At 40.4% G+C, this 25,384-nt stretch overlaps 1 protein-coding gene and 1 non-coding gene across 5 annotated transcripts in view; both read right to left on the bottom strand.

Moving 5' to 3' along the window:
* Window positions 1-25,384, bottom strand: part of LOC132008464 (cytoskeleton-associated protein 5) — a 106,848-nt gene that overhangs the window by 9,696 nt on the left and 71,768 nt on the right. For 3 of the 4 annotated variants that reach the window (XM_059387109.1, XM_059387111.1, XM_059387110.1), the window contains exons 24-36: window positions 24,640-24,768; window positions 19,133-19,327; window positions 18,630-18,765; window positions 17,423-17,511; window positions 14,546-14,671; window positions 13,177-13,326; window positions 12,706-12,909; window positions 12,380-12,515; window positions 11,742-11,935; window positions 10,433-10,605; window positions 10,174-10,197; window positions 9,023-9,196; window positions 8,672-8,792 (exon numbers count right to left, since the gene is read on the bottom strand). In XM_059387109.1, the coding sequence (XP_059243092.1) occupies window positions 8,672-8,792; window positions 9,023-9,196; window positions 10,174-10,197; window positions 10,433-10,605; window positions 11,742-11,935; window positions 12,380-12,515; window positions 12,706-12,909; window positions 13,177-13,326; window positions 14,546-14,671; window positions 17,423-17,511; window positions 18,630-18,765; window positions 19,133-19,327; window positions 24,640-24,768 (1,851 nt within the window). The remainder of the gene's footprint in view (window positions 1-8,671; window positions 8,793-9,022; window positions 9,197-10,173; window positions 10,198-10,432; window positions 10,606-11,741; window positions 11,936-12,379; window positions 12,516-12,705; window positions 12,910-13,176; window positions 13,327-14,545; window positions 14,672-17,422; window positions 17,512-18,629; window positions 18,766-19,132; window positions 19,328-24,639; window positions 24,769-25,384) is intronic. The other variant, XM_059387112.1, reaches the window with a different exon arrangement.
* Window positions 12,145-12,253, bottom strand: LOC132008539 (small nucleolar RNA SNORD67). Its single transcript, XR_009401661.1, has one exon. It is a non-coding gene; the product is annotated as a small nucleolar RNA SNORD67 (small nucleolar RNA).

A 25,384-nucleotide genomic window follows, 5' to 3' on the forward strand; every position in this document is an offset into this window, starting at 1 on the left:
AGAGAGAGAGGAGGAAGCAGGCTCCCCGCTGAGCAGAGCGCCCAATGCGGGACTGGATCCCAGGACCTTGACATCATGACCTGAGCCGAAGGCAGAGGCTTAACCCACTGAGCCACCCAGGCGCCCGGTTTCCTGACTTTTTAATGGTCTCCCCAAATCTCCTGGTTATTTAAAAAACCTTAGGGAAAGATCAATTGTTTAAAATTTCCACAGGGTTATATGTCTAATTTTTTTTTCAGTCTCTTCTTTATTTATGGTTGGCTCCCTCCTCATTCCTGACACTTATATTTTTGGTCTCTAATCAGGCTAGTAAGGAATTAATTTTGTTTCACAGGAAACAAATTTAGATTTATGATTTTAAAAATCCATCTCAAGAATTGTAGTTTATCTCCTACTTTTAAATTAAGTTCTTTTATTTTAGCCTTTCTTCAATAATAAATGCATTTCAGGTAATATATTTTTTTGAGTTCAGTAGTTTCAGTAGTTTTAGAGAGAACTGCTTTCCTATTCACTATTAAGAGTTTTGGGGTGGGGCGCCTGGATGGCTCAGTCTTGTTTCCGACTCTTCATTTTGGCTAAGGCCACGATCTCAGGATTGTGAGATGTAGCCCTGCGTTGGGCTCTCCGCTCAGCAGGGAGCCTGCTTGGGATTCTCTCCCTCTGCTCCCTACCCCCACTCTTACTCTTTCTCTCTCAAGAAATAAACAGAATTGTTAAAGAGTTTTTTTTTTTTTTTGATTGATGGGTCATGAGGGTGTCTCATTCTTTTCTAAGTAGTCAATATTTCTTGTGACATTATTTATTAAAAAATTTGTTGGGTTACCAGTAAAGAATTTGGTAAGTGTATCTTTTACTATAGCAGGTGTTAAGATACAAAAAATATAGATATTTTAAGAGACTGTAAAATTCTCCCTACATATATATTAATTAAATCTAGCTTACTGTTAAACTAATTTTTTAAAAAAGATTTATTTATTTCAGAAAGAGAAATCACCCCAGTTGGGGGTGGGCAGAGGGAGAGGGACAGCAGACTACCACTGAGCTGGGAATCTGATGTGGGGCTCCATCCCAGGACCCTGAGATCATGACCTGAGCCAAAAATCCAGAGTCAGACACTTAACCAACTGATTGACCCAGGTGGCCCACTAATATATATATATATGTATATATATATATATTTTTTTTTTATTAAGGTTCGACTTTAATATGATACAACATACAAATCGTAAGAATACAACTTAATGAAATTCTATGCCTGTATATCTGTACATCTGCCTCTGATGATGAGCTATAGGACATCTGTAGGACACGAAAAGCTCTTTTCCTGCCCCTCCAAGCCCGTACCTTGCCTCCCACCAGAGGTTACTATTCTTTCTGGGTTTACTTTTTTAAAAACCACTATTCTGACCTCTAAACTGGCAAGAATTATTTAATTTCCACGTCTTTATATTTCATCTACTGCATCTGTCCCAACTGTCTTAATCTGTGACTTGTCTTTTCTTTTTTTTTTTTTTTAGAGTAGACGTCATAGCCAACACAGGGCTTGAACTCACCACCCTTAGATTAAGAGTCCCATGTTCCACCGACAGCCAGCCAGGCACCCTGCTTGTCTCTTCATTTTGTTATAAAAAGGAGCATCTAGTGATAACCAAAGTTCTTAGAAATTTTAATGTAGTAAAAGGTTTTTCCTTTTCTTTTATGTTTTGTGTGTAGTTTTTAATTTTTTTAAAAGATTTTATTCATTTGACAGAGAGAGACACAACGAGAGAGGGAACACAGCATGGGGCTTGGCAAAGGGAGAAGCAGGCTTCCCACTGAGCAGGGAGCTGATGCGGGGCTCAATCCCAGGACCCTAGGATCATGACCTGCGATAAAGGCAGATGCTTAATGACTGAGCCACCCAGGTGCACCCGTGTCTAGTTTAAAAAGAAATCCTCACATCATGTGAAGTAAAAAATGTACTCCTATTCACACCTACGTCTTTAATCTATCTGAAACATACTTTGGTGTAGGAAATAGCAATCTGTTGTTCCTACAGAAAATTAGTCCTAGCACCATTTACTGATTAATGTAGCTTTACCAAGTGATTTTTTAAGGTCTTTTCTGTGTTCGCTTTCCTATAGATGTGAGTCTATTTCTGGCCTCTTGGTTCCATCTCAATGGTTGATCTGCTTGTCCAGGCCAATACTACACTATTAATTACAGGGGCTCTGTAGTCACAGCTGATGCCTGGGGACATAAGCCATCTCCACTGTGTTCTCATCTTTAAAGTCTTAAAAAAACTGACTACTATTTGCAAGCCCGTTGATCTCCCATATAAATTTTAAAAGAATTTGTTTCATGACTACAGGAAAACTGTTGAGATTTTTATTAGAATGGCTCTGACTGTATAGGTTAATTTGAGGAGAACTGGCAATTGATAAACCCAAATCTTGTGAACATAGTATACTTTCATTTATTTGGAAATTCTCTAATGTCTTTCAATTTTCTTTGTAAAATACTTGATTTATTCCTATTTCAACATTTTTGTTACTGAGGGTTTTACTTTTATCTTAATTTTCTTGTAACAGTAAAAATACATATAAAACTTACCATTTTAACCATTTTGAAGTATATATTGCAATAGCATTAAGTACCTTCACAGTGTTACGTAACCATCACTATTTCTAGAACTTTGTTGTCATCCTAAACTGATTCCATACCCATTAAATAATAAGTCCCCCTTCCCCTGCCCGCCTAGTCCTGTAACCTCTCTACTTTCTACCTCCATGGATCTGCCTCTTCTAGATACCTCATATATGTGGAATCATACAGTATTTGTCCGTTCGTGCCTGAGTTATCGTACGCAGCATGTTTCCAAGGTTCACCCATTTTACTGCATACATCAGAATTTAATTCATCTTTATGGCTGAATAATACTGCACTGTACCGAGACACCACATTTTGTTTATTCATCTGTTGTTTTCCACCTTTTGTCTGCTGTGAATGATGCTGCTATGAACACCGGGGCCCAACTATCTGTTTGGGTCCCCACTTTCTAGGAGTGAAATTGTTGGATCTTATTGTAATTCTATGTTTAACCGTGACAGGAAACGCCAGGCTGTTCTCCACAGCGGCTGCACTGTTTTATGTCCTCACCAGCAATGCACACAAGTCCCCGTTTTTCCACCTTCTTGTAACAACAGTTATTGTTTCCCATTTTCAGAAAAAAATCCTAATGGGTGTGAAGTGGTATCTCACTGTGGTTTTGATCTACATTTCCTTAATGACTAAGAATGGAAACAACTTTTCATGTGCTTACTGGCCACCTGTAGATCTTCTTTGGAGAAATGTTATCTTTTTACTCTTTTGATAGTGACCTTTAATGCATAAAACTTTTATATTTTGAGAAATTCAATTTAATTATTTTTTTCTTTTGTTGCCATTGCTTTTGGTGTCCTATGCAAGAATTCACTGCCAAATCCAGTATCATGAAGATCTTTCCATATGGTAATTTTTTTTCTTTTTTTAGGTTATTATTAAAGGAGAGACATCATTTTATTCACCTGATGAAAGTAAGATTTCACAGCTTCACTGGAATGAGCAGCTTCATGCAATTCCATTTCAGTAATGATTTATTTCAGTCTACATACTTTCTGAGAATGTCACCATCTCTAAATAAGAAATAATCCTTGGGGCACCTGGGTGGCTCAGTCAGTTAAGCTTCCAACTCTTGATTTTGGCTCAGGTCATGATCTCAGGGTCATGGAACTGAGCTCTGTGTCGGGCTCCACACTCAGTGGGGAGTCTGCTTGAGAGTCTCTCTCTCTGCCCCTCCCCCTGCTTGCTCTCTCTCTCAAATGAATAAACTTAAAAACAAAAAACAATCCTTGTCATCTAGAACTACTTTGGTGCCTCCATAGTCTAGAAGAACTTTACCTCCAACTTTCATGCTAACTGGTTGAATCTCTCTACTCTTTTCTTTTTTTAAAAGATTTTATTTATTTATTTGACAGAGATCACAAGTAGGCAGAGAGGCAGGCAGAGAAAGAGGAAGGGAAGCAGGCTCCCCACTGAGCAGAGAGTCCCATGCAGGGCTCAATCCCAGGACCCTGGGATCATGACCTGAGTCGAAGGCAGAGGCTTTAACCCACTAAGCCACCCAGGTGCCCCTCTATTCTTTGCTTTAGAGCCTGATCCAATAGACTCCTGTTGCTTGTAATAGTTTTCCTTGAGATTTTTCTCCCCCTGTGGTTGCAGTTTTGGCTGTACTTCTTTCAACTAAAATTCAGTCAAAGAAGAGAAGAAACATCTTAAACACCTGTGTGCCATGACTCATATTCTGCTCTCGAGCTGCTACTGACACAAGGAGACCCCCCCCACAACACATTTTATTCCAAGAGTTTATAGCTTTAGCTATGACATTAATGTCTTTGATCCATTTTGAGTTAGTTTTTGTATATAGCGTTAAGAGTCTAACTTCACTCTTTTGCGTGTCGATATCCATTTTCCCAGCATCATTTGTTGAGAAGACTATCCTTTCCCCACTGAATGGTGTTGTCACCCTTGTCATCCAGACCATTAATTTGGTTTCTGCAGTTACCATCCTCTCCCTTCAGACCATCTACTCAATTTTAAAATTCTAAAACCATGTTTTTTTGCCCAAATCTTTCTATGTAATAATAAATCCTCTTTAAGAACTCTTCCCACACCCTGCTCCCCTCCGCTGCGGTCATCTTGTCCCCTCCAGCAGTTTCACGGTGTTAAGAGATTCCCATTCTGATTATTTTGTCTTATTCTTCTTTCCAGTTACTGCGTCTCTTATGATATGGTTCATTATTATTCTTTATCTAGGCAGGATTCACTCTTGGGTCTGCCTTTTGGAAATACTCAATTGTGGCAGTCTGAAATGGGAGACAGAGCAATTTCTGCTCTTCTAAATTAGTGATATGCCAGCTGGCAACCTATCAGTCACGTGACCCAACACCAAGGGCAAGCACTTCTGCTCTTCTGTCTCTGAGGTACAAAAGCTAGAGACTTCCCAGTCTCAGACAGTGAATTCAGCCTTTTTTTTTCAGCAACCTGTAGTTCCCTGGGGGCCAGGGAGAACACCAGGTCCTTCTATTAACACTCATACACATCACCATTGTCCTTTCTTTAGGGGATCTGCTGGTCTCTCTGGATGAAGAGAGATCTCTTTCCAGGATTTTGGGTGTTGCGATCTTCCTCCCTGGCTCTGCACTACTGAACTTCAGGTTTTCCTGAAGGTGTCTATGCGGGAAAGGCTTCACTTGTAGTAGACGGAGCCTGACACTTGTACTGACTTCAGATGCCACCTACCAGACCCGTCAGCTCCTCTGATCAGAAATGGCAGATGGGTTTGGATTGAAGTTGATCAGAGAAGGCAACAGGAATGCAAGTATTCAAGTCACTATTTCCTAGAATCCCCTCCAATGTCGAAATTGTTAATAGGAGACTATTTGTCAAACAAAAGCAAAAATGTTGCACTGAGATTCCCAAATTCTTTCATTTATAACCATCTGTCTTGATGGGAGATAGCCAACAGGCTGCTCAAGCTTAACACAGCAAAGACATAGCTCTTAACATCCAACTTCTCCAGACTGTTCTTCCTCCAGCTTATCTCATCTCAGCACCACCATCCCTCCACCCAGGTGCTCAAGCCAAAGATCAAGGGGTTCCTCTTGATTCTTTTCCTACCTTACTTTTCACATCTCAACTGTCTCCAAGTCTTATGGATGCTACCTATTGAAGATGATCTGGAACCACCTGCTTTTCCTCCTCCCCACTGTGATAATCTTGGTGCAGGCGATACTATCTTTCATATGAATTTCAGTAAGAGCTTCTTAATAGATATGGTCTTGTGAGAATGGCCAGAGAGACACTTTCCCCAGTAAAAATTAAGTTCAAACATTATAGAAATGTTGGATGTACTGTAAAAGAACTTCTAAAACCCCGAATCAGCTGAGGGTAAGTTGTCAGTCTGGTGCTCCACGCCCATCTCACACTTCACTGTGGATTTCTTTGTCACAAGGACATCCTCCTACATACTCAGGAGGCAACACTGAAAATCAGGAAATTAGTATTAGCGCGATCACACCTAGTCCTCCAGCCCCGTTCCACTCTCTCCAATTGTCCTGATCACGTTCTTCATAGCTAAAGGCCAGTCTAGAATCTAGACCAATCCTCAGTCTTTCCTTGACCTTCTTGACCTTGACATTTGTAACCTTCTTGACCTTGACATCCCTCAGTTTGCATTTGTTTGAGGTTTCTTCAAGCTTAGATGATATTAGGAATGTCAGCAAAGTGACGCTGAATTCTCACCGGCTCCTACAAGGTGACACAAGATTTCATCTTGTCCTATTACTGATGTTCACTGTGACACTTCAAGCTGCTGTCTAAGCTTCTGTACTGTCAAATTACTCCAAGTATTTTGTATTTCTTGGTTACTTTTTGTATCTCAGTCCTCTATATTTTGTGGGGAGGTACTATGAAACTAAATATCTCATTTCTCTTTATATTTTTAATTTACAAGTGCCTGAACTTGGGGTTACCTATTTTGTTAAATTTTATTCAATTCATTGGGTTATACCTCATTACTATCATTATTGATTTTGATGCTAAACCTATCCTCTGTGCAAACAGAAGGAGTCTGTTTCAGATGGCCACTGGGTCCTTCTGATATGTCTCTATCATTCTTTGAACCTCTCCTCACTGTCAGGTACAATACAATATTCCAGGATTATTTTGTACATTTCTTTTTCTTTCTTTCTTTCTTTTTTTTTTTTTTTTAAGATTTTATTTATTTGACACAGAGAGAGAGATTACAAGTAGACAGAGAGGCAGGCAGGGTTCGGCGGGGGGAACAGGCTTCTAATGCAGGGCCCAATCCCAGGATCATGAGATCATGACCTGAGCTGAAGGCAGAGGCTTAACCCACTGAGCCACCCAGGCGCCCTCTTGTACTTTTTCTAATTCAGCCCTAGAATCTACCTCTTCTTCAAGGAGCCCTCATTCCCTTTTAGTGGAAGATGGTATTTAGAAGCTAAGATTTAATGTGCCCGGCTAGCTCAGTCGGTAGAGCATGAGACTCTTAGAAGCCGAGATTTGGGGTGCTTGTTGCTGTTGGGGTACTGCTGTTCTCAGGTCCTCTCAATGAAAAGAACTAGGAAATATATGCATATTATATACATACATGTATATTTGTAACATACATTTATACCACATATATACATACATTTATATTGCTATTTCTACATCTCTGTATTGAAAATCATGAGTTCATACTGACACATCTAATCTAATTCTGGTCCAATAATAGAGTTTATTCTATTTTGCTTTCCTTTCATATTTGTAGCACTCTTTTCTGAAAGTAAGAAACATGGCTTCAGGGGTGCCTGGGTGACTCAGTGTGTTAAAGGTCTACCTTTGGCCCAAGTCATGATCCGGGGAGCCTGCAATCGATCCCTGAGTTGGGTTCCCTGCTTGGTGGTGAGTCTGCTTCTCGCTATCCCTCTGACTCTGCCCCTGCTTATGTTTCTCTCTCTCTCAAATAAATAAATAAAATCTTAAAAACAAACAAACCAACCAACCCCAAAACAAAAAAAGAAACGTGGCTTCTATTTTCCTTATGTATCTTTGACCAATCCCCTTCCCATCTCTGCCCCCAGTCCTTCCCCACGTAGATGCCTACTTCTCCTGGTTCAGCTCTGGATTCCCCATTCTGAGCTGCCTGCAAGCTGCCCCACCCCCCCCACCCCACGTGGCTATCCTTCTCCCCTTGCCGGGGCTCCTACCCTCCCCCCCGTGGGGCCGGCTGCCCCACACTCTTTTTCTTTCTCTTGGGCCCCTCCCCCCCGCCCCCGCCCCCCCCCCCCCCCCCCCCCATGACACCATCCTCACAACATTGGGGCTCTGAGAACCTTGCAATGGGCTGTGATGGTTCCCCACGCCCACCACCTTGCCACAAGGTGGATGCCTACCTTACTCCACCAACTTACTGGTTTGGGGACTAGATTCTTAGGGAAGGGAAGCAGAAGAGAATGATTTGTAAAACAAAACAAAACATGTAGCTTCTTTGCTCAAAATTCTCTAATGGTTTTCCAACACACTTAAAATCCAAACAACCTACCCTCGGGCTTTAAAGGCCTACACAACATGATCTCTGTCTACCTCTTAAATCTCCTTTTGTACCATTCTCCCCCTTGCCCACTCTGCTCTGGGCACGTGGGCCTTGAATCTTCAAGCTCACTCCTACCTGACAGCCTTTTTCTAGCTGGTCCCTCTGCCTGCATCCCTGACCACCAACAGAATAACTACTCGGCTCCTCTCTCTGATCACCCCATTTGAGTTCTATTTATACATTAGTTGCTCTGATCTGATATTTTGTTTACCTGTTCTTCTCTATCTGCTAAAACCTAAGTAAGTTCCATGAGATTTGATCCCTACTGACTCAGTGCTGTATCTCTAGCCTCTGGTGAATGGATGCAAGTGTAAAAAGCAAGGATCTATGAAAGCCACCTCCTGGGAGGCAAGTGATGACACTGAGTGGTCCCTGTGCACTTTCTCATCAGTGCAGTGCTGAACCTGCCTCCTTTAACTATGACCCGTACGCAGCTACCACTTGTACAGCCTCAGCCACTGCGATTACTGTCCTGGGTCATACCCCCATTACCTGTGTCAGAGCTTGGATGCTCGTGTTGATATCACCACTGGCTACTTGGGAGATAATAAAATTGATTGTGGATGCTGTATTGCTGTGCATGTCATCAAAGTGTGGAGAAACAGCCCGGATTCTAGAGAGCAGAGCAAAGGGGAAAAAAAAAAATCAATCTTTGGTACAAGACATCCCAAGTGAGCTGGAATTATGCAGTTCTCCACTAGCTCCAGGTCTGAGTCAAGAACTATCTGTCACCAGTCATACATAATCAGTTCTAAAACGTTCTGACTGCACAGAAAACTCCTTCCACGTATGCACCCTCATGATTGTGCAATGCTGACACTTAACTGAAAGAGATGAACTTACTTGGGTTCAGGAATAAGGACCGGTTCAAAAATGTCATCCAGTTTGTGCTGAACAAGCTCTGGCATTTCACATCGGACTGTACCATTGTCATTCTCAATCTCGTCTAGATCCAGCTGGAATTCTCGGCGCACCATCTGGGCTGCCTCAGGATGCCCACTCATGCTTCGGGCTTGGCTAAGGGAAGCAAAAGAAGGCTCCTGAACTAAAGAGACTTCTGAACCAAAGAACAAGAGTCACACTGCCAGCTGCCCCAAAGCTTCAAGACAGATGTTCAACTTCTGGTTTCAGCCCCCCTGAATGATTTAAGTCCTCGAGCCTAAGCAGGTGCCTTCAATGGGGAACAACTCCGGTTCCTGAATACTCTCAGAGTAGATCATTTTACGGTAATAAATTTATAGTATCGTATTTACAATATTTATGATTGTATTTATACTACCTTCCAGATTGTTAAGTGTTCTCTCTAGTTCATCAATGCCAACAAACCTTGTACTGATATTCCAAATGGGGCAGAAAACAATGTAATATACTGACTCAAAGCTCTCTACTTGGATGCAAATTTAAGAAAAATTTACTCTGACTGATTCTTTTCTGCCAAATTAACCAGTGTTTTAGGTTTTTCTAATCATAAGCATTCTTCCAAACACTAGTTTGGTACATTTTAGATGTTGAGGGTCAGTCACCTCTTTTTAGGAATAGAAACACTCAGTTTTGACAGGTCAGGGCCAGGCATTACATCTAAACAATAAATATTTAAAGTTTCCAAATTTAAACTGGTTAACATTAGATATTGGACATAGCTCAAAATAGAGCTGTCTTGCTCAGAAGGTAGTATTTCGAGTCCCTATACCAATTCTGGGTTGCATGCATTTTACTTATTAGCTTTATCTGAAGACTAGGAACCTGAGCATGGCCAGGTATCACACAAGGACAAAGGTGAACCAGTAATTTCACTACATGACATTGAGTTGCCCCCTCTGCTAGCCAGTGGACTTCTGGGGAAGGCTTGGTTCATGGGATACTGATGGATACCCTCTAACCTGTTTAGAGTTATAAACTCTAAACCAATCAACCCTCCAGAGGGGATGAATCCAAGTCAGAAGTTAGAAAGATATAAGAGCCCTGCTAATGAGAAATTAGCAGGCAGTACTTACATCCTATAAGTGCGATACATAATTCTGTCCACGGAAAAGCAGTGAAAGAAGGCACAAGACTATTTAGAAGTGGTTTTGAGACAAAGACAAAGACAATGAAGACTGAAGGATTAAACATTTGGCTACAAGACATTTCTCCAGACACTCTGGCATGCATGGTAATGGCTACAGGAACTCAAGATTATGTTACAGGATAAGCATTAAGCACACGAGGTAAAGGCCACTGGATGTTCTCAGACCACTGTCTCCATCTACATACTTGAGTTTGGAGGACATGTCCTCGGCTGGTCCCTTGCGCAGCATGTTGGCGTTGGAGTTTACGCTTTGTGTGCGCGGAGGTTTCTCCTCCATCTGTTTCACTGGGGCAGCCGAAGGCCTCTTTGCTGACCGCTTAATCCTCTCCTCGAGCATGCTCATATCCTTTTCAGAGAGCTGCAAAATGAAGCCAAATTACACTTACTAGAACGCTCCTCTACAACAATATGAGGAGAATTAAAAACCTAACTGGAAAGCCCAGAGTCAATATCCATTCATATACTGAAGCAAGCAGAACCTACTATGTTGGGATAGGTTTATTTTCAAAACACTAGCTACATTTAAAATAAACTATTGTTAAAACCTTATAGTTAGAGAAACTATGAAAGAAGGCAAGGATACGGGGTGCCTGGGTGGCTCAGTGGGTTAAAGCCTCTGCCTTCGGCTCAGGTCATGATCCCAGGGTCCTGGGATCGAGCCCCACATCAGGCTCTCTGCTCAGTGGGGAGCCTGCTTCCTCCTCTCTCTCTCTGCCTGCCTCTCTGCCTATTTGTGATCTCTGTCAAATAAATAAATAAAATCTTTAAAAAAAAAGGCAAGGATACGAAAGGAAAAACTATTAGTAACTACAAATGAAAAGGTCAAAGATTAAATGACGCTTCCTCATGTTTGCTCTGTCAGCACTAACTACGTGAGCGAAAGGAAAGAAGCTTCCCTGCTGATCATCTGTAAAATTCCCATCTGCTTTATCTCCTTCACTGACCTGTAGGGAGGATGTAAACAGACTAATAATACAGGTAAAGATGTGTAAAAACCGTTTAAGTATATTTAATACTCGGAGGTCACTGGAGGGAAGGCCGGCCTGAGGTGCAACCACAAGTGACCCGGTCAAAGTCAGCAACCAGAAGCAGCACCTGATGGGTCTGCAGAGTCTGGCTCATGGCTCTTCTCATCTGACAGATACCAGAATCTACATTATACATGTGAGTACCTATTCACTAAAAACTAAACATGCTGAAAATTATAGAGCAGATTTCTAGGCAGAATCTAAATCTCAGACTAGCTCAGGATATGATTCAAAAACAGTTCTTGTTTCTAAAGCAAATGGTATGAATAGAAGGTACAGAGAAGAAAATGTGGTTTCCAGTAAGACAGAGCATAAAAGTCCTACAACGATCAGACACCCTCAGGGGTTCATCTGAACTCTAGGACACACGGATGGGTTGGGTTTATAATACAAAGTGGTAAAAACTGAGCTAGAGTTGCAATGGTATGCAAGTCACAACACGCTGAAATGTTCAGAAGTCACTCACAGTTCCAATGAGCTTGAACACCTGATCCCCGTGCACGTTGTACACGGTGACGATGGTATTGAGGGCAGCATTGCGCACAGCGTTGTCACGGTCTCCTATGTGAATCGCGATCTCCTTTAAGGCTTTCCCTGGGGTTGGCTGGCAAACGTTCATGCCGTAGGACTCGACCAGACACCCCAGTTCTTCCAGGCACTCTGATGGGGGAGAAAGGTTAGATTAATGAGACCCAAGACACATTCGGCTTAGTGACCTATCTTTACTAGATACATTTTGCTGGGTGTACATGAAGAGCTACGATCTTATTCTGGCTCTGCCTAGCACTTTTCCTCGTTTACTGCCTTCTGATAAGACATACAACCAAATAATACTGTTCCAGCAAGTGCTCCTGGAAGAAAGGGATGCCTGTGAGTCAGATGGCCCCTGTGCACTTGATTTTGTCACCAGGGTGGTACTGAGTGGTGCCTGTATCACCAAATACTGGCTCCACCAGTGTGCAACTCATCACTCTCACAGTCCAATTGGAAGGCTGGAATCAACCATGCCGACAGTGAAGAAATGTCCTTGGTTCATCTACAAACTATTTCTTTTAGAGGTCACTGCTGCACAGACTCATGCCTCAGTTTAAATTGTTGCTTCACCTGCTCTTTGCTTAGAGTTTTTAGATTTGGTTCCTTCCATGATGAAGGGGAACATCTTGCTGGCTGGGTAGACAAGGCACATCCGGTTCAGGATGGCACGGACATCTTTGCGAATGACATCCTTTGGTTCTCCAACCTAGTCGACAAGAAAATAATGATTGAGGCAGTTCCTGAGTGACAAAGTGTCGTCCTATGCATCCCACATCTTGGGAGAACAGGGGCAGGTATCATCACAGAATAGATGGAAAAGGAAGAGGGAATAAAGGATGGGAGTGGAGGTCAGCTGGGAAGTTGGGCAGTCTTCCAGAGTGAGAATGACACATTACCTTGAGGATGAGATAGGGGATGAAGGAAGATGCTTCATTCTCAGTAAGATGATACTCCTCCTCACTTAGCAGGGTGAAGAGCAATTTTAAATATTCTAGGGCTTTCATCAGGACGCTTGTATTGGTGTCAAAAAACCGCAGGGTAAGCCACTTTAAGATAAGATCCAGGCAACCAATAACACCCTCCTTTTCACTCTCCAAGTGCTTAAAACAAAAGACAAATAAGACCGTATAAAAATTTAAGTTCTAGATTTTACTGGAGTCTAAGAAAAAGAGTAGATTTTTAAGGTTCTATTTAAGACCTAAAATTACGACAGTCATTTATTCTATCAAATAATACAACAGCTCTAAAGCCAAAGAATATGGTATATTCTAGTTCCTTCTCAAGTCACATTAACTTCTGGTTATTTCACAAAGCTTAGTATTTTCATGGATCTGAGAAACACGTGTACTTATCTACTGGAAACCTACATCAACCATGACAGCAAGGGCTTTATTATGATGCTGAAAGTCTGAGTGAAACATCTCATCTTGTAACCACTTAGCCACACAGCTAGACATCTGGGTCTTTAGTTGCTCAATGTATTCATCCCGTGGAGTAGTAAAATTCCACTTCAGCACCTGAAAAAAACCAGGGAAAGCGGACTATAAGATGTTCAACTGAAATGAGGTAGAGAATTCTATTTAAAGCTGCTGCAAAAATCAATGTAAGGATATTTTAAAATTTGACAAGATTAATTTGTAATTAAATATGAATGCAAAATGTATTAGCGAGCGGTCATACTTCTGGAAGCTTAACTCTTAACATCTTCTAGGAATAGAATATTCAGCAATTTTCACTAGAAAAATCAATGCTCTATTATTGTATAACATAATGATACTACTGGTACAATTTTAATAAAGGGAAAATCTGTAGTATCTATAAAAATTAAATATGTATATACATTCTAGTAGGAGTTTAATAAAGATACATTCACATATGTGCACAAGTACCTACATTCAAAGATGCTCATGGCAAAATAGTTTATAATAGTGAAAGAAGAGAAGCAACCTAATGTTTTTATTATGGGTTGGGATAAAGACAGGTACATACACGTGATTTACCAATAAAGAGAATGAATGTATATATGCATGCAGTCATGTATTGACTATTAAAATATTTCAAACATCATTAAAAGAAAAAAGCAAAATACAGAACAAAGAGTATAGCACGTCCCCTGTGTGTAAAAAGCGCTACATATTTATACACCTATGACTGTATAGTATGAAATAGTTATACTTCTGGAGTAATATACAAAAACACTGGTAATAATATCTTCCCCTGTGGAGGGAGATTAGAGGGAGACATGCCTCTTATACTATACTCTGCACTTTTCATACTGCTTGGTTTTTTTTTAAACAATGTATTTTGACAAAAAATTTAACTGCCTAATAATACCAAAATAATATAAAAAGAGAAATGACTGAATTAGATAGTCACCAGATATGTCTTTTGAGGTATCAGGTACAAAAAGGATTAAACAAGTAGCCTACTACAAATGTGTAGTTGATAAAAATCAATGAATATTTTCCATTTTAGGATTATAAAAATTAAAACAACTTTGGTTTCCATTTGGAAGAAGAATAGGCAATAGCTCCATTCTATAGTTCCTTTTGCAGGAAATAATGCTCCCATAAACCTAAGAGAAACAAGCTATAGTTTATAAGCAAAGATTCAGTTCATTATTAGGTATTTCAATAATGAAATGAATTCCAGACATTCTTGATTACAAAACAAAACAATAATTACAAAACAAAACAGAAAGCAAAAAATTCCTGAGAGTTCATGTCCTTTCCTTACCTTTAATCCTTTTTCATCTTTCATTCTCTGTTCTTTTCCATTTGGAACAACAATGAAAATAGGACCAGATTTGTCTTCATCCTCCTTTAAGCTGGTTTTGCTGGGCACTTTCTTTCCTTGTGCACTCTACAGCAAAGGTTCAGGGAACGCTGGTTAGCTAGGGTACTAGTCCTTGGGAATATGATGTTATTGCCTGGTAAGTGGGCTCTCTATAAAACAGACACTATCAATATTATATTCCCCAGGAAAGAAACAGGTGAGCCACAGAATCTTGCATATACTATGCTTTTGCACATTTCCAGAAATGTGTTTGTTTGCTTGTTTCTTCTTTTTTTTAAAGTGACTCTATGCCCAAAATGGGGCTTAAACTAATGACCCTGAGATTAAGGTCTGAGCTGAGATCAAGAGTCAAATGCTTAACCGACTGAGCCACCTAGGTGCCCCACCAAAAATTTTTTTTTTGAGAGGGAGCATGAGCTGATGTGTGTGTGTGTGTGTGTGTGTGTGTGTTGGGGTGGAGGGGGAGTAGAGAGATAGAGGGAGAAGAGAATCTTTTTTTTTTTTTTTTTTTTTTAAAGATTTTCTTTATTTATTTGGCAAACAGATCACAAGTTGGCAGAGAAGCAGGCAGAGAGAGAGAGAAGGGAGGAAGCAGGCTCCCGGCTGAGCAGAGAGCCCGATGCGGGACTCCATCCCAGGACCCTGGGATCATGACCCAAACCGAAGGCAGAGGCTTTAGCCCACTGAGCCACCCAGGCGCCCCGAGAAGAGAATCTTTAAGCAGTCTGTGTGCTCTGAACACGGAGCATGACACAGGGCTTAGTCTCACAACAAAGACTAAAACCTGAGCTGAAATCAATAGTTGGATGCCCAACTAACTGAACCACCCAGGGGTTCCCAGAAATGTTTTTAATATGTTCTCAAGTAACCGTGGGTTACCTTGGATTGGCATGTAATGTAGGTGGAAAAACTCTATTATAATGTCATTGGTCTGGGTCATAGACTCTTTGTTTACTGGACAGCTTTAAAAAAAAGAAAGATTTTATTTATCTCTTTGGCAGAGAGAGAGAGAGAGCACAAGCATGGGGAGGAGCAGGCAGAGGGAGAGGGAGAAGCAGACTTCCCACTGAGCAGGGAGCCCAACATGGGGCTTGATCCCAAGACCCTGGGATCATGACTTGAGCCCAAAGCAGACACTTACCTGACTGAGCCACCCAGGTGCCCCTGGACAGCTTTCTTTCTTAAAATCTTCAACACCATTTACAGCTTTCCATATTATTGACATTTTGAATGGCATTTACATGTCTTAGTCAAGAAAGCTTTTCTGCCTCTCTGCATATAAAATGTATCTCTATCACATCATTGTAACTGGAGATGCTCTGAACCTGTTTCTAGAGAAACTTGCTCAAGACATTTTAAAGAATTATTAAAGTGAAAATAATCCGAGATTTTAAATCTTTGTATCAGATGGAAAGAAAATAGTGAACACTTAGAATATGTATTTAAAGTAATACTTGAGGGGTGCCTGGGTGGCTGAGTGGGTTAAAACCTCTGCGTTTGGCTCAGGTCATGATCCCAGGGTCCTGGGATCGAGCCCTGCATCAGGCTCTCTGCTCAGGAGGGAGCCTGCTTCCTCCTCTCTCTGCCTGCCTCTCTGCCTACTTGTGATCTCTGTCAAATAAATAAATAAAATCTTAAAATAAATAAAGTAATACTTGAATTTTAAAACTGGGATCATTATTACTTATTAATATAAATGCAGCAAGAGCCTGTTATTTCTAGTAGGCTAGAATTTCTTTCTAGTTCAAACACTGAAGTCATTCAGTTAAAACAAGTGTGAGATCATTTATGTGAAACTGTTTTGTAAACTGCAAAAGACTGGGGAAAAAAGTACAGCATTAAGAACAGAGTCAAAAATACTTCAAAGCACTTGTGATCAAATACTAAAATAAGCACTTGTTAAATTTGGTATGAGGACAGTGGGGAGGACAGGAAAAGAACAGCTTTCACTGGACAGTTTAGAAGATAATTATCTATTTAAAGTAATACTGAATTAAAGGACCATGGATAGGGAAGGAAACAAATAATCCTCAAACAAATGGCCAGCGTGCCCACTGTATATGAGCATATAATAATAAATGTACTGGGGCCGCCTGGGTAGCTCAGTCCGTTAACAGCCAACTTTTGGTTTCAACTCAGGTCATGACCTCACAGATCATGAGACGGAGGCCTGCGTCAGGCTCTGCACTCAGCAGGGAGTCTGCTTGAGGATTCTCTCCCTCTGCCACTTCCTTGGCTTGGGCTCACTTTCTCTTTCTCTCTCAAATAAATCAATCTTTAAAAAAAAAAAAAAAGAAAGGAAAGAAAAGAAAAGGAGTAGGGGCACACCTGGGTGGCTAAGCTGGTTAAGTGTCTGCCTTTGGCTCAGATCCTAATTCCAGGGTTCTGGAATCAAGCCCCACATTGGGCTCCCTACACAGTGGGCAGCCTGCTTCTCCCTTTGCCTCTGCCCCTCCTGCCTGCTCGTGCTCTCACTCACGCCCTCTCTCTCTCTCAGATAAACAAAACCTCTTTCTTTTTTTTTTTTTTTTTAAAGATTTTATTTATTTATTTGACAGATCACAAGCAGGCAGAGAGGCAGGTGGAGAGAGAGGAGGAAGCAGGCTCCCCGCTGTGCAGAGAGCCCGATGCGGGGCTCGATCCCAGGACCCTGGGATCATGACCTGAGCCGAAGGCAGAGGCTTTAACCCACTGAGCCACCCAGGCGCCCCAACAAAACCTCTTTCAAACACAATATGATCTCTCCTAATAGAGTGACCCGATGTATAAAACACACTTAAGAGCAATTTTGCATCTAAGTATGCAGAGCTAACATACCTTTGTTTTGGAAGAAACTCCTAGAGCTTTGGCCTTTTTTGGATCAGGCTTGGTTTCTACAGTACTGGAAACAGAATCTTCAACAGGTGCTTTGAGGAAAAAAGGCATCTACTATAAATATAAACTCTAACTAACATTACTTTATTCTGATCAGGTTAAATACATAATGATGTGAAAACCTAGTTTTAAATGTCAATTGAGAAAGTATTTTCAATTGGATTTTTTTCCTAATCTTTTTTTTCCTGCCTGAATTTCTTTTTAAGCATAACCCTAAGACATTAACTCAATAAATCTACATCTACTTTGCCAACAGTTAAGTTGAGGTTTTAAATTAGTTAAATTATTAAATTAATTAAATTATTAATTAAAGTAATTAAATTAAATTATTAAATTAGTTAAATCTTTTTCCTAGATTGATACTTCCTTGGGCAGGGGCGGTTTACAATCTTTGACGCTCAGTATTTACCATATAGCAGGATTCCTACAGATCTTATAATCGAATAAATCCTTTGATACCAACAGTCTTAAACATCTACAATTTCTACCTCTATAGCATCAATAGTTTGTATCCCACTAAGGAGAATAATATTTATTAAGCAGTAGGTCTAGCAAAATAGTAGTTATAGACTGGAGTTTTATTTATACGTGATGGAATTACAATATTAGGGTGAAGAAATCAAGACTTTTCTCTAAAGGATGAGCAAATATTAGAACGGATCAGCAAACAGGCACTGCAGTAGGACAACTCATCTGGGATGAAGAAGAGGAATTCTATGCTGGTTTAGACTGAGTGGCTGTCCTTGTGCCAGTCACTTCATCTTCTGGGTTTCCTTGTCTCTTAATAAAAGGATTAGACTAGATGGTCCCAGTTTCCCCCCTCTAACTATAATATCCAATAGCAGAAAACGTGTGGAAACCTTAAAAATAGGATGGAACACTCATTTTCTGGAGTATTTCAATGTGCTATTCCGAAACTCCTTCTTGGAAGTGGAAATCAAATTAAGCATCTTTATACCTTCATCACAATGCCTGGCTTAAAACCTGACAAATATGTTTGTGGTAGAAGGGTAAGGAAGGAGGGAGGGAAAATGGCGGGAGGGCCTAGGATCTCAGCTGTTTGGAAATACAATAAGAAATGAAGGCTCTGTTTCTTTTCAGAGTTCCCCTGGGCTACTTTTTTCCCCCTTAACCGTCTCAAAACAGTTACCTGAAGCTGGCTGGAATTTGGCTGGAGCAGACCCTCCCATTGGTTTGGAAGTTCCTTTAGCAGATGCTGCAGGCTTGGCCGGCATGTTAGCTTTGGCTTTCTCTAGCATAGCCAGTACCTGATCTTTAGAAGTTGGCTAGGGAGACAACACAACAGGGGAAATGAGATGCCACATACATGATACACTCATACTATGCTTACTAAAAGAGCTGCTGGGACATCACTGAGCACCTAGTTTTGAAATACCTATGAAGTAAGGGAGGCAGCACACAGTGCAAGAGAAGTAACACCCATTATGAAGTCATACTAAACTAACTACCATTCTAGAAGGTCACAACTTTTGCCCCTGCAGAGTCAAGTTCTTGGGAGTTCAACATATTTTTGCTCTCACTGGGATTTCAAGTGAGACTCCTAGGAGGTAATATGATCTCTTGCCTATATATATACTCACATTCAATATTTTTCTAATGGCTTTTAACAGCAGCAACCACAAGAAGTAGTACCTTTAATTTCCCAGTAGCCTTGGCCATTTTCTCATATCCCAGATGCATCATGAAGAATGGCAAGGCATCTTGGGCCTTCTTCCGCACATCTCCATTGCGATCCTCTAGGCACGAGTAGAGATGAGGAACACAAAGGATAAGGTCTGTGGGGGTGGAACGAAGAGTCGGGAGTTTCTCAGCCAGCCAGCCCAGAAGCTGCCAAAAGAAATAAAGACCGGTTACACACTTCAAGTGGAAAATTATTACTTATAATCTTAGGCTTAATGATTGCATCAGTACCAAACACTACAACTTTCCAATATAAAATCAGTAATTTTCACTGTTCAAGAACAATGCTATATTTAAATGATATATGCAAAGATGACTATTTTCTTTAAGATAAGGACATGGTTCTTTGGACCACACTTGGGTATTAAACTACAATAAATAAAGCTTCAATAGTTCTTAATGCATTTTACAGATGAAAATCTTTCCCTTATCTTTAAAAAAAAAATTCTAAGAATTATTCAGCTAGAGAAAATGTTTAACATTTATTTGATCAGGAGAGGACAGATTCTGCCAGAACTTCTGTTTTTAGCCCCATATTGACAGTTTTTCTCTATTTCCCCCAAATAATTCATATCTGTATTTATTTTTTTAATTAAAGTTTTAAGATTTTTATTTATTTGAGAGAGAGAGAGAGATAGCATGGGAGGGAAGAATGTCAGAGGGAGAAGCAGACCTCCCATGGAGCAGGGAGGCAGACGCGGGACTTGAACCCGGGATGCCAGGATCATGTTGAGCTGAAGGCAGTTGCTCAACCAGCTGAGCTACCCAGGCACCCTTACTTGAAGTTTTAATTGAGATAACTGTAGTCACATGGAGTTATAGGAAATAATACAGAGATCCCATGTACTCAGTTTCCTCTTAACAGTAACACTTTGTAAAATTATAGTGTCACAACCAGGATACTGACATTGATACAATCCATTGATCCTGTTCAGACTGCCCAGCTTTGCCATTCTCATTTGTGTCTGTGCCTGTATTTAGTTCTACGATTTTATCACATATATGTTACTACATCTGACACCACATGTCAGATTTTAAACAGTTCCATTGCAAGCATCCCTCATATTGCCTCCTCTATAACCACAGGGATCTCCCTTATCCCATTCCAATCCCTGATAACTACTAATCTGTTCTCCATTTCTAAAATTGTCATTTTATTTTATTAAAAAGATTTTATTTATTTATTTGACAGAAAGAGAGAGAGTGAGAAAGGGAACACAAGCAGGGGGAGTGGAAGAGGGAGAAGCAGGCTCCCCGCGGAGCAGGGAGCCTGATGTGGGGCTCGATTCCAGGACCCTGGGATCATGATCTGAGCCGAAGGCAGACGCTTAATGACTGAGCCACCCAGGAACCCCTAAAATTTTGTCATTTTAAACATACTCCACAAGTGGAATCATATGGTATATAATTGTTTGGAGCTGGGTTTTGCCATTCAACATAATTCCTTGGAGATTTATCTCAACTGTTGCTCGTTATCAGTGAATCTTTTAATCTTAAATAGTATTACCATATGGACATATGAAGGATATTTGGGCTGTTTCCACTTTTTGGCTATCATGAATGAAGCTGCTATGAACATTTGTGTATAGATTCTTTTGAAGACAGAAATTTCCATTTTTAAGGAATAAATGCACAAGATCACAATTGCTGGGTCATATAGTAATTGTAAGTTCAGTTTGGGGGTTTATAAAAAAAGATTTATGGGGCGCCTGGGTGGCTCAGTGGGTTAAAGCATCTGCCTTCGGCTCGGGTCATGATCCCAGGGTCCTGGGATTGAGCCGCACGTCGGGCTCTCTGCTCAGCGGGGAGCCTGCTTCCCTCCTCCTTCCCTGCCTGCCTCTCTGCCTGCTTGTGGTCTCTGTCAAATGAATAAAAAAATCTTTAAAAAAAAGAAAGATTTATTTACTTTAGAAAGAGAGAGAGGGCATGTGCATGAGTGGGGAGTGAAGCAGAAGGAAAGGGGGTTGGGGGAGAGGGAGGGAGAGAGAGAGAAAGAGAGAGAGAATCTCAAACAGACTGCCCACTGAACCCAGAACTTGACAGGGAGCTCAGTCTCATGACCTTGAGATCATGACCTAAGCCAAAATCAAGAGTTGGACACTTACTGACTGAGCCACCCAGACGCCCTGTACATGTTTAGTTTTGAAAGAAACTGCCAAACTTTTTCTTAGAGTGGCTGTACCATTTTATATTTCCTCCGGCAGAGTGTTCAAATTTCCCCACCTCCTTGCTAGCATTTGGTGTTAAAATTATTTTTTTATTCCAGTACTTCTGATAGCTGTAGAGTGATGTGTCACTAGTTTTAATTTGCATTTCCTGTATGGCTAATCATACCGAACAACATCTATGGGCTTATTTGCCACCTGCATATCCTCTTCAGTGAAACATCTGTTCATGTCTTTTGCCCATTTTTTTTTTTTTTAAAGTAGGCTCTATGCCTAAGACGGAACTCCAAACTCATGACCCTGAGACCAAGAGTCATATGCTCCACCCACCAACTGATCAAGCTGGGTGCCCCATCTTTTTTTTTTTCATGGTTTTGAAAATTCTTTTTTTTTTTTTTTTAAAAGATTTTATTTATTTATTTGTCAGAGAGAGAAGAGAGAGCAGAAGCAGGGGGGAGCAGCAGGCAGAGGGAGAGGCAGGCAGAGGGAGAAGCAGGTTCCCTGCTGAGCAAGAAGCCCAATGCGGGACTCAATCCCAGGACCCCAGGATCATGCCCTAAGCCAGAGGCAGACACTTAACCAAATGAGCCACCCAGGTGTCCCGAGAATTCTTTACAAATTTTATATAATGTTTATCAGATACTGAGTTAGCAAATACTTCCTCCTGTGGTATAGCTGTCTTGTCCTCATTTTGACATGGTCTTTTGCAGAGCAAAAGTTCTTAATTTTTATGAGGTCCAATTTATCAATTTTTTCCATCAAAGGGATTGTGGTTTTGGTGTCAAGTCTAAGAATTCTTTGCCTGAAGAATTTCTATATCCTGAAGTTTTTCACCGATATTATCTTTAAAAGTTCTATAGTTTTGGGGCACCTGGGTGGCTCAGTTGGTTAAGCATCCAACTCTTGATTTCAGCTCAGGTCTTGATCTCAGGATCATGAGTTCAAACCCCACCATGAAAAAATAAGTAAAATAAAAGTTCTATAATTTTATAGTCTACACTTAGTTCATGATCCATTTTGAGTTAATGTTTGAATAGGATGGAAGGTTTAGGTTGAGGTTCAGTGTTTTATCTACAGATGTCTAAGGCTTTGGAGTCATTTGTTGAAAAGGGTAGCCTTCCAACACTAAATTATTTTGGTAATTTTGTCAAAAACCAGTTGATCATATTTGCGTGGGTCTATTTCTGGGGTTCTCTTCAGTTCCACTAACCTGGGTCTGTCCTCCACCTCCCAATCCCATGTAAGTTTCCTGATTATGTTAGCAATATCTAAGTCTTAATATAGGATAGAGTAATTATTTCCACAGTTTTCTTCTTTGTCAGGACTGTTGTAGCTAGAATATAAATCTTAGAATAAGCCTGCTTTTGTCTACAAAAAAACTTGCTGCAATTTTGATGGGAATTACATTAAACCTATAGATCAGTTTGGGGAGAGCTGACATCTCTACTACATTGAGTCTTCTTATCAACAACCACAGCGTGTGTCTCCAACTCTTTGGGTCTTCCTTGGACTCTTTTATAAACATTTTGTAATTTTTAATATACATATTCTATATTTTCTTTGCTAAGTGTACATCTAAGGATTTCATTTTCTTTGGTGTAATTGTAAACTGTATTGTTTATTTGTTTCCATATGTTCACTGTATTATAAAGAAACGTGATTGATTTTGTGTGTTAATTTTGTATCCTGTAATCTTACTGAACTCAAATATTTATTAGTTCTAGGAGTTTACTTGTAGATTCCTTGGGATTTTCTATGTAGACAGCCATGTTACTGGCCATTAGGGATAGTTTTACTTTTCTTTTTCCAAACTGTTTTTCGTATCTTTTTCTTGCCTTACTGCAGGGACTAGAACTTCCCATATTATGCTAACTAATAGTGGTGAGACGGACATTGCTCCCAACCTAGGATGAATGCATTCGGTCTTTCACCACTCTAAATATAAGTATGACATTATCTATAGAGGTTTTTTGTAGGTGGTCTCTTTATTTTTTAAAAAAATTTAAAAAGATTTTATTTATTATTTATTTGACAGAGAGAGACACAGCGAGAGAGGGAACATAAGCAGGGGAAGTAGGAGAGGAAGAAGCAGACTCCCTGCCGAGCAGGGAGCCTGATGTGGGGCTTGATCCCAGGACTCTGGGATCATGACCTGAGCTGAAGGCAGATGCTTAACAACTAAGCCACCCAGGTGCTGGTGGTGGTCTTTTTTTTTTTAAAGATATTTATTTATTTGACAGAGACAGAGATCACAAGTAGGCAGAGAGGCAGGCAGAAGGGGGGTGCGGAAGCAGGCTCCCCACTGAGCAGAGAGACTGATGGGCTTGATCCCAGGACCCTGAGATCATGACCTGAGCCAAAGGCAGAGGCTTAACCCACGGAGCTACTCAGGTGCCCTGGTGGTCTTTAGTAAGCTGAAATAATTCTTTTCTATTTCTTACTTGCTCAGAGTTTTTGTCATGAACAGACGTTGGATTTTCTCAAATCCTTTTTTGAGTCAACTGACACAATTATATGATTCTTCTTCTTTAGTCTGCTGGTATGATGAATTATACTGATGGATTTTTGAATGCTGAATTCTGTTTTTATGATCTGCTTAAAAACTTTTATTTTACCATTTCAGAGTTCAAGAAACAAGATTTCACAGAAAGGCTAGTCCTTTAAAAATTTTTTTACTGTTAATGGGCATTTGGGTGGCTTATTTAGGTGAGCAACTGACTTTTTTTTTTTTTTTAAAGATTTTATTTATTTATTTGACAGAGAGAGATAACAAGTAGGCAGAGAGGCAGGCAGAGAGAGAGAGAGGAAGAAGCAGGCTCCCCGCTGAGCAGAGAGCCCGATGCAGAACTCAATCCCAGGACCCTGAGATCATGACCTGAGCCGAAGGCAGCGGCCTAACCCACTGAGCCACCCAGGCGCCCCGAGCAACTGACTCTTGATTTCTGCTCATGTCATGATTTCAGGCTCCTGGGGTCAAGCCCCACCTCTGGCTCCTCGCTCAGCGGAAGTCTGCTTGAGGAGTCTCTCCCTCACCCTCTGCTCCTCCCCTCACTCATGTGTGCATGTGTTCTCCCTCTCTCAAATAAAGAAATCTTTAAAAAAAAAATTTATTGTTAAAAAAGTATATGAAAGGGGGGAGAAAAAGATGTACGTGGTATAAATCTTCAGGAATTTGGTTTCATTTTATTAACTGTTTCATAATGAAACTCATTCTGTCCATACAAGCATATTTATTAGGTAGGTCCACACCTCTAAGAAGGTCAAAGTCATGAGTAAAGCACATATTTGTAGTACCTCTTGCCTCAAGAAAGGATTTTCCTTTTTGAGCTCTTCAGAAAGATCTTCTCCCTCCAGCCATTCCTTCATGCCTGTCTGTTCTGCCCAAGCATTCACAGTTGCTAAGGCAGCTGCCCGAACATTGTTCTAAATGGAAGAAAGAATTAGTAAAGATAGTATCACTTATGGTTTGGAGGTAGGGAGTGAAAAATTTTCTTACTTTGGGAACATGAACAACAGAGGTTTCTTTAAGGTCCACATGAACATACTTAGAATCAACTTCTCTGACACAGAATCTAGTTCTATGAATGATTGTACTGAAAATCCAAAGTAAAGGAGAAACATAAAGCTCCAATTGTAAGATCCTCTACTCGGTTAAATTAGGCAAAAACAGTGACCTGGGCATAGAGTATCATGTAAGGGGAATAAACTTGGAGGTTTTATTTTCTGAAACTCTGGAGGCTGTTATGTCCGTGCTTATCTATAGAGAATGTAACTCTACAGGATAGAGAACTCCTAACTAAAAGTTAGACCTAAATAACTAACAATTTGCCTGAACACTTACGCTTTCATATTAATTTGCATTCACAGAATGAAGTCTTGTTAACATGAAAAATATTAAAATACCCCAATTCCTCACACTAAATGAATTGCTCAAAAATAAAGACACATTCAAATATTCAATCTTGGGCTAAATATAAGAGGCTTGCAACTTTTGAGACTGATTCTTGGACTGTGAAACTAAAGTACTAGAAGATCCTGC

The sequence above is a fragment of the Mustela nigripes genome, unplaced genomic scaffold (genome assembly GCF_022355385.1).
Source record: "Mustela nigripes isolate SB6536 unplaced genomic scaffold, MUSNIG.SB6536 HiC_scaffold_148, whole genome shotgun sequence".
Classification (NCBI taxonomy): domain Eukaryota; kingdom Metazoa; phylum Chordata; class Mammalia; order Carnivora; family Mustelidae; genus Mustela; species Mustela nigripes.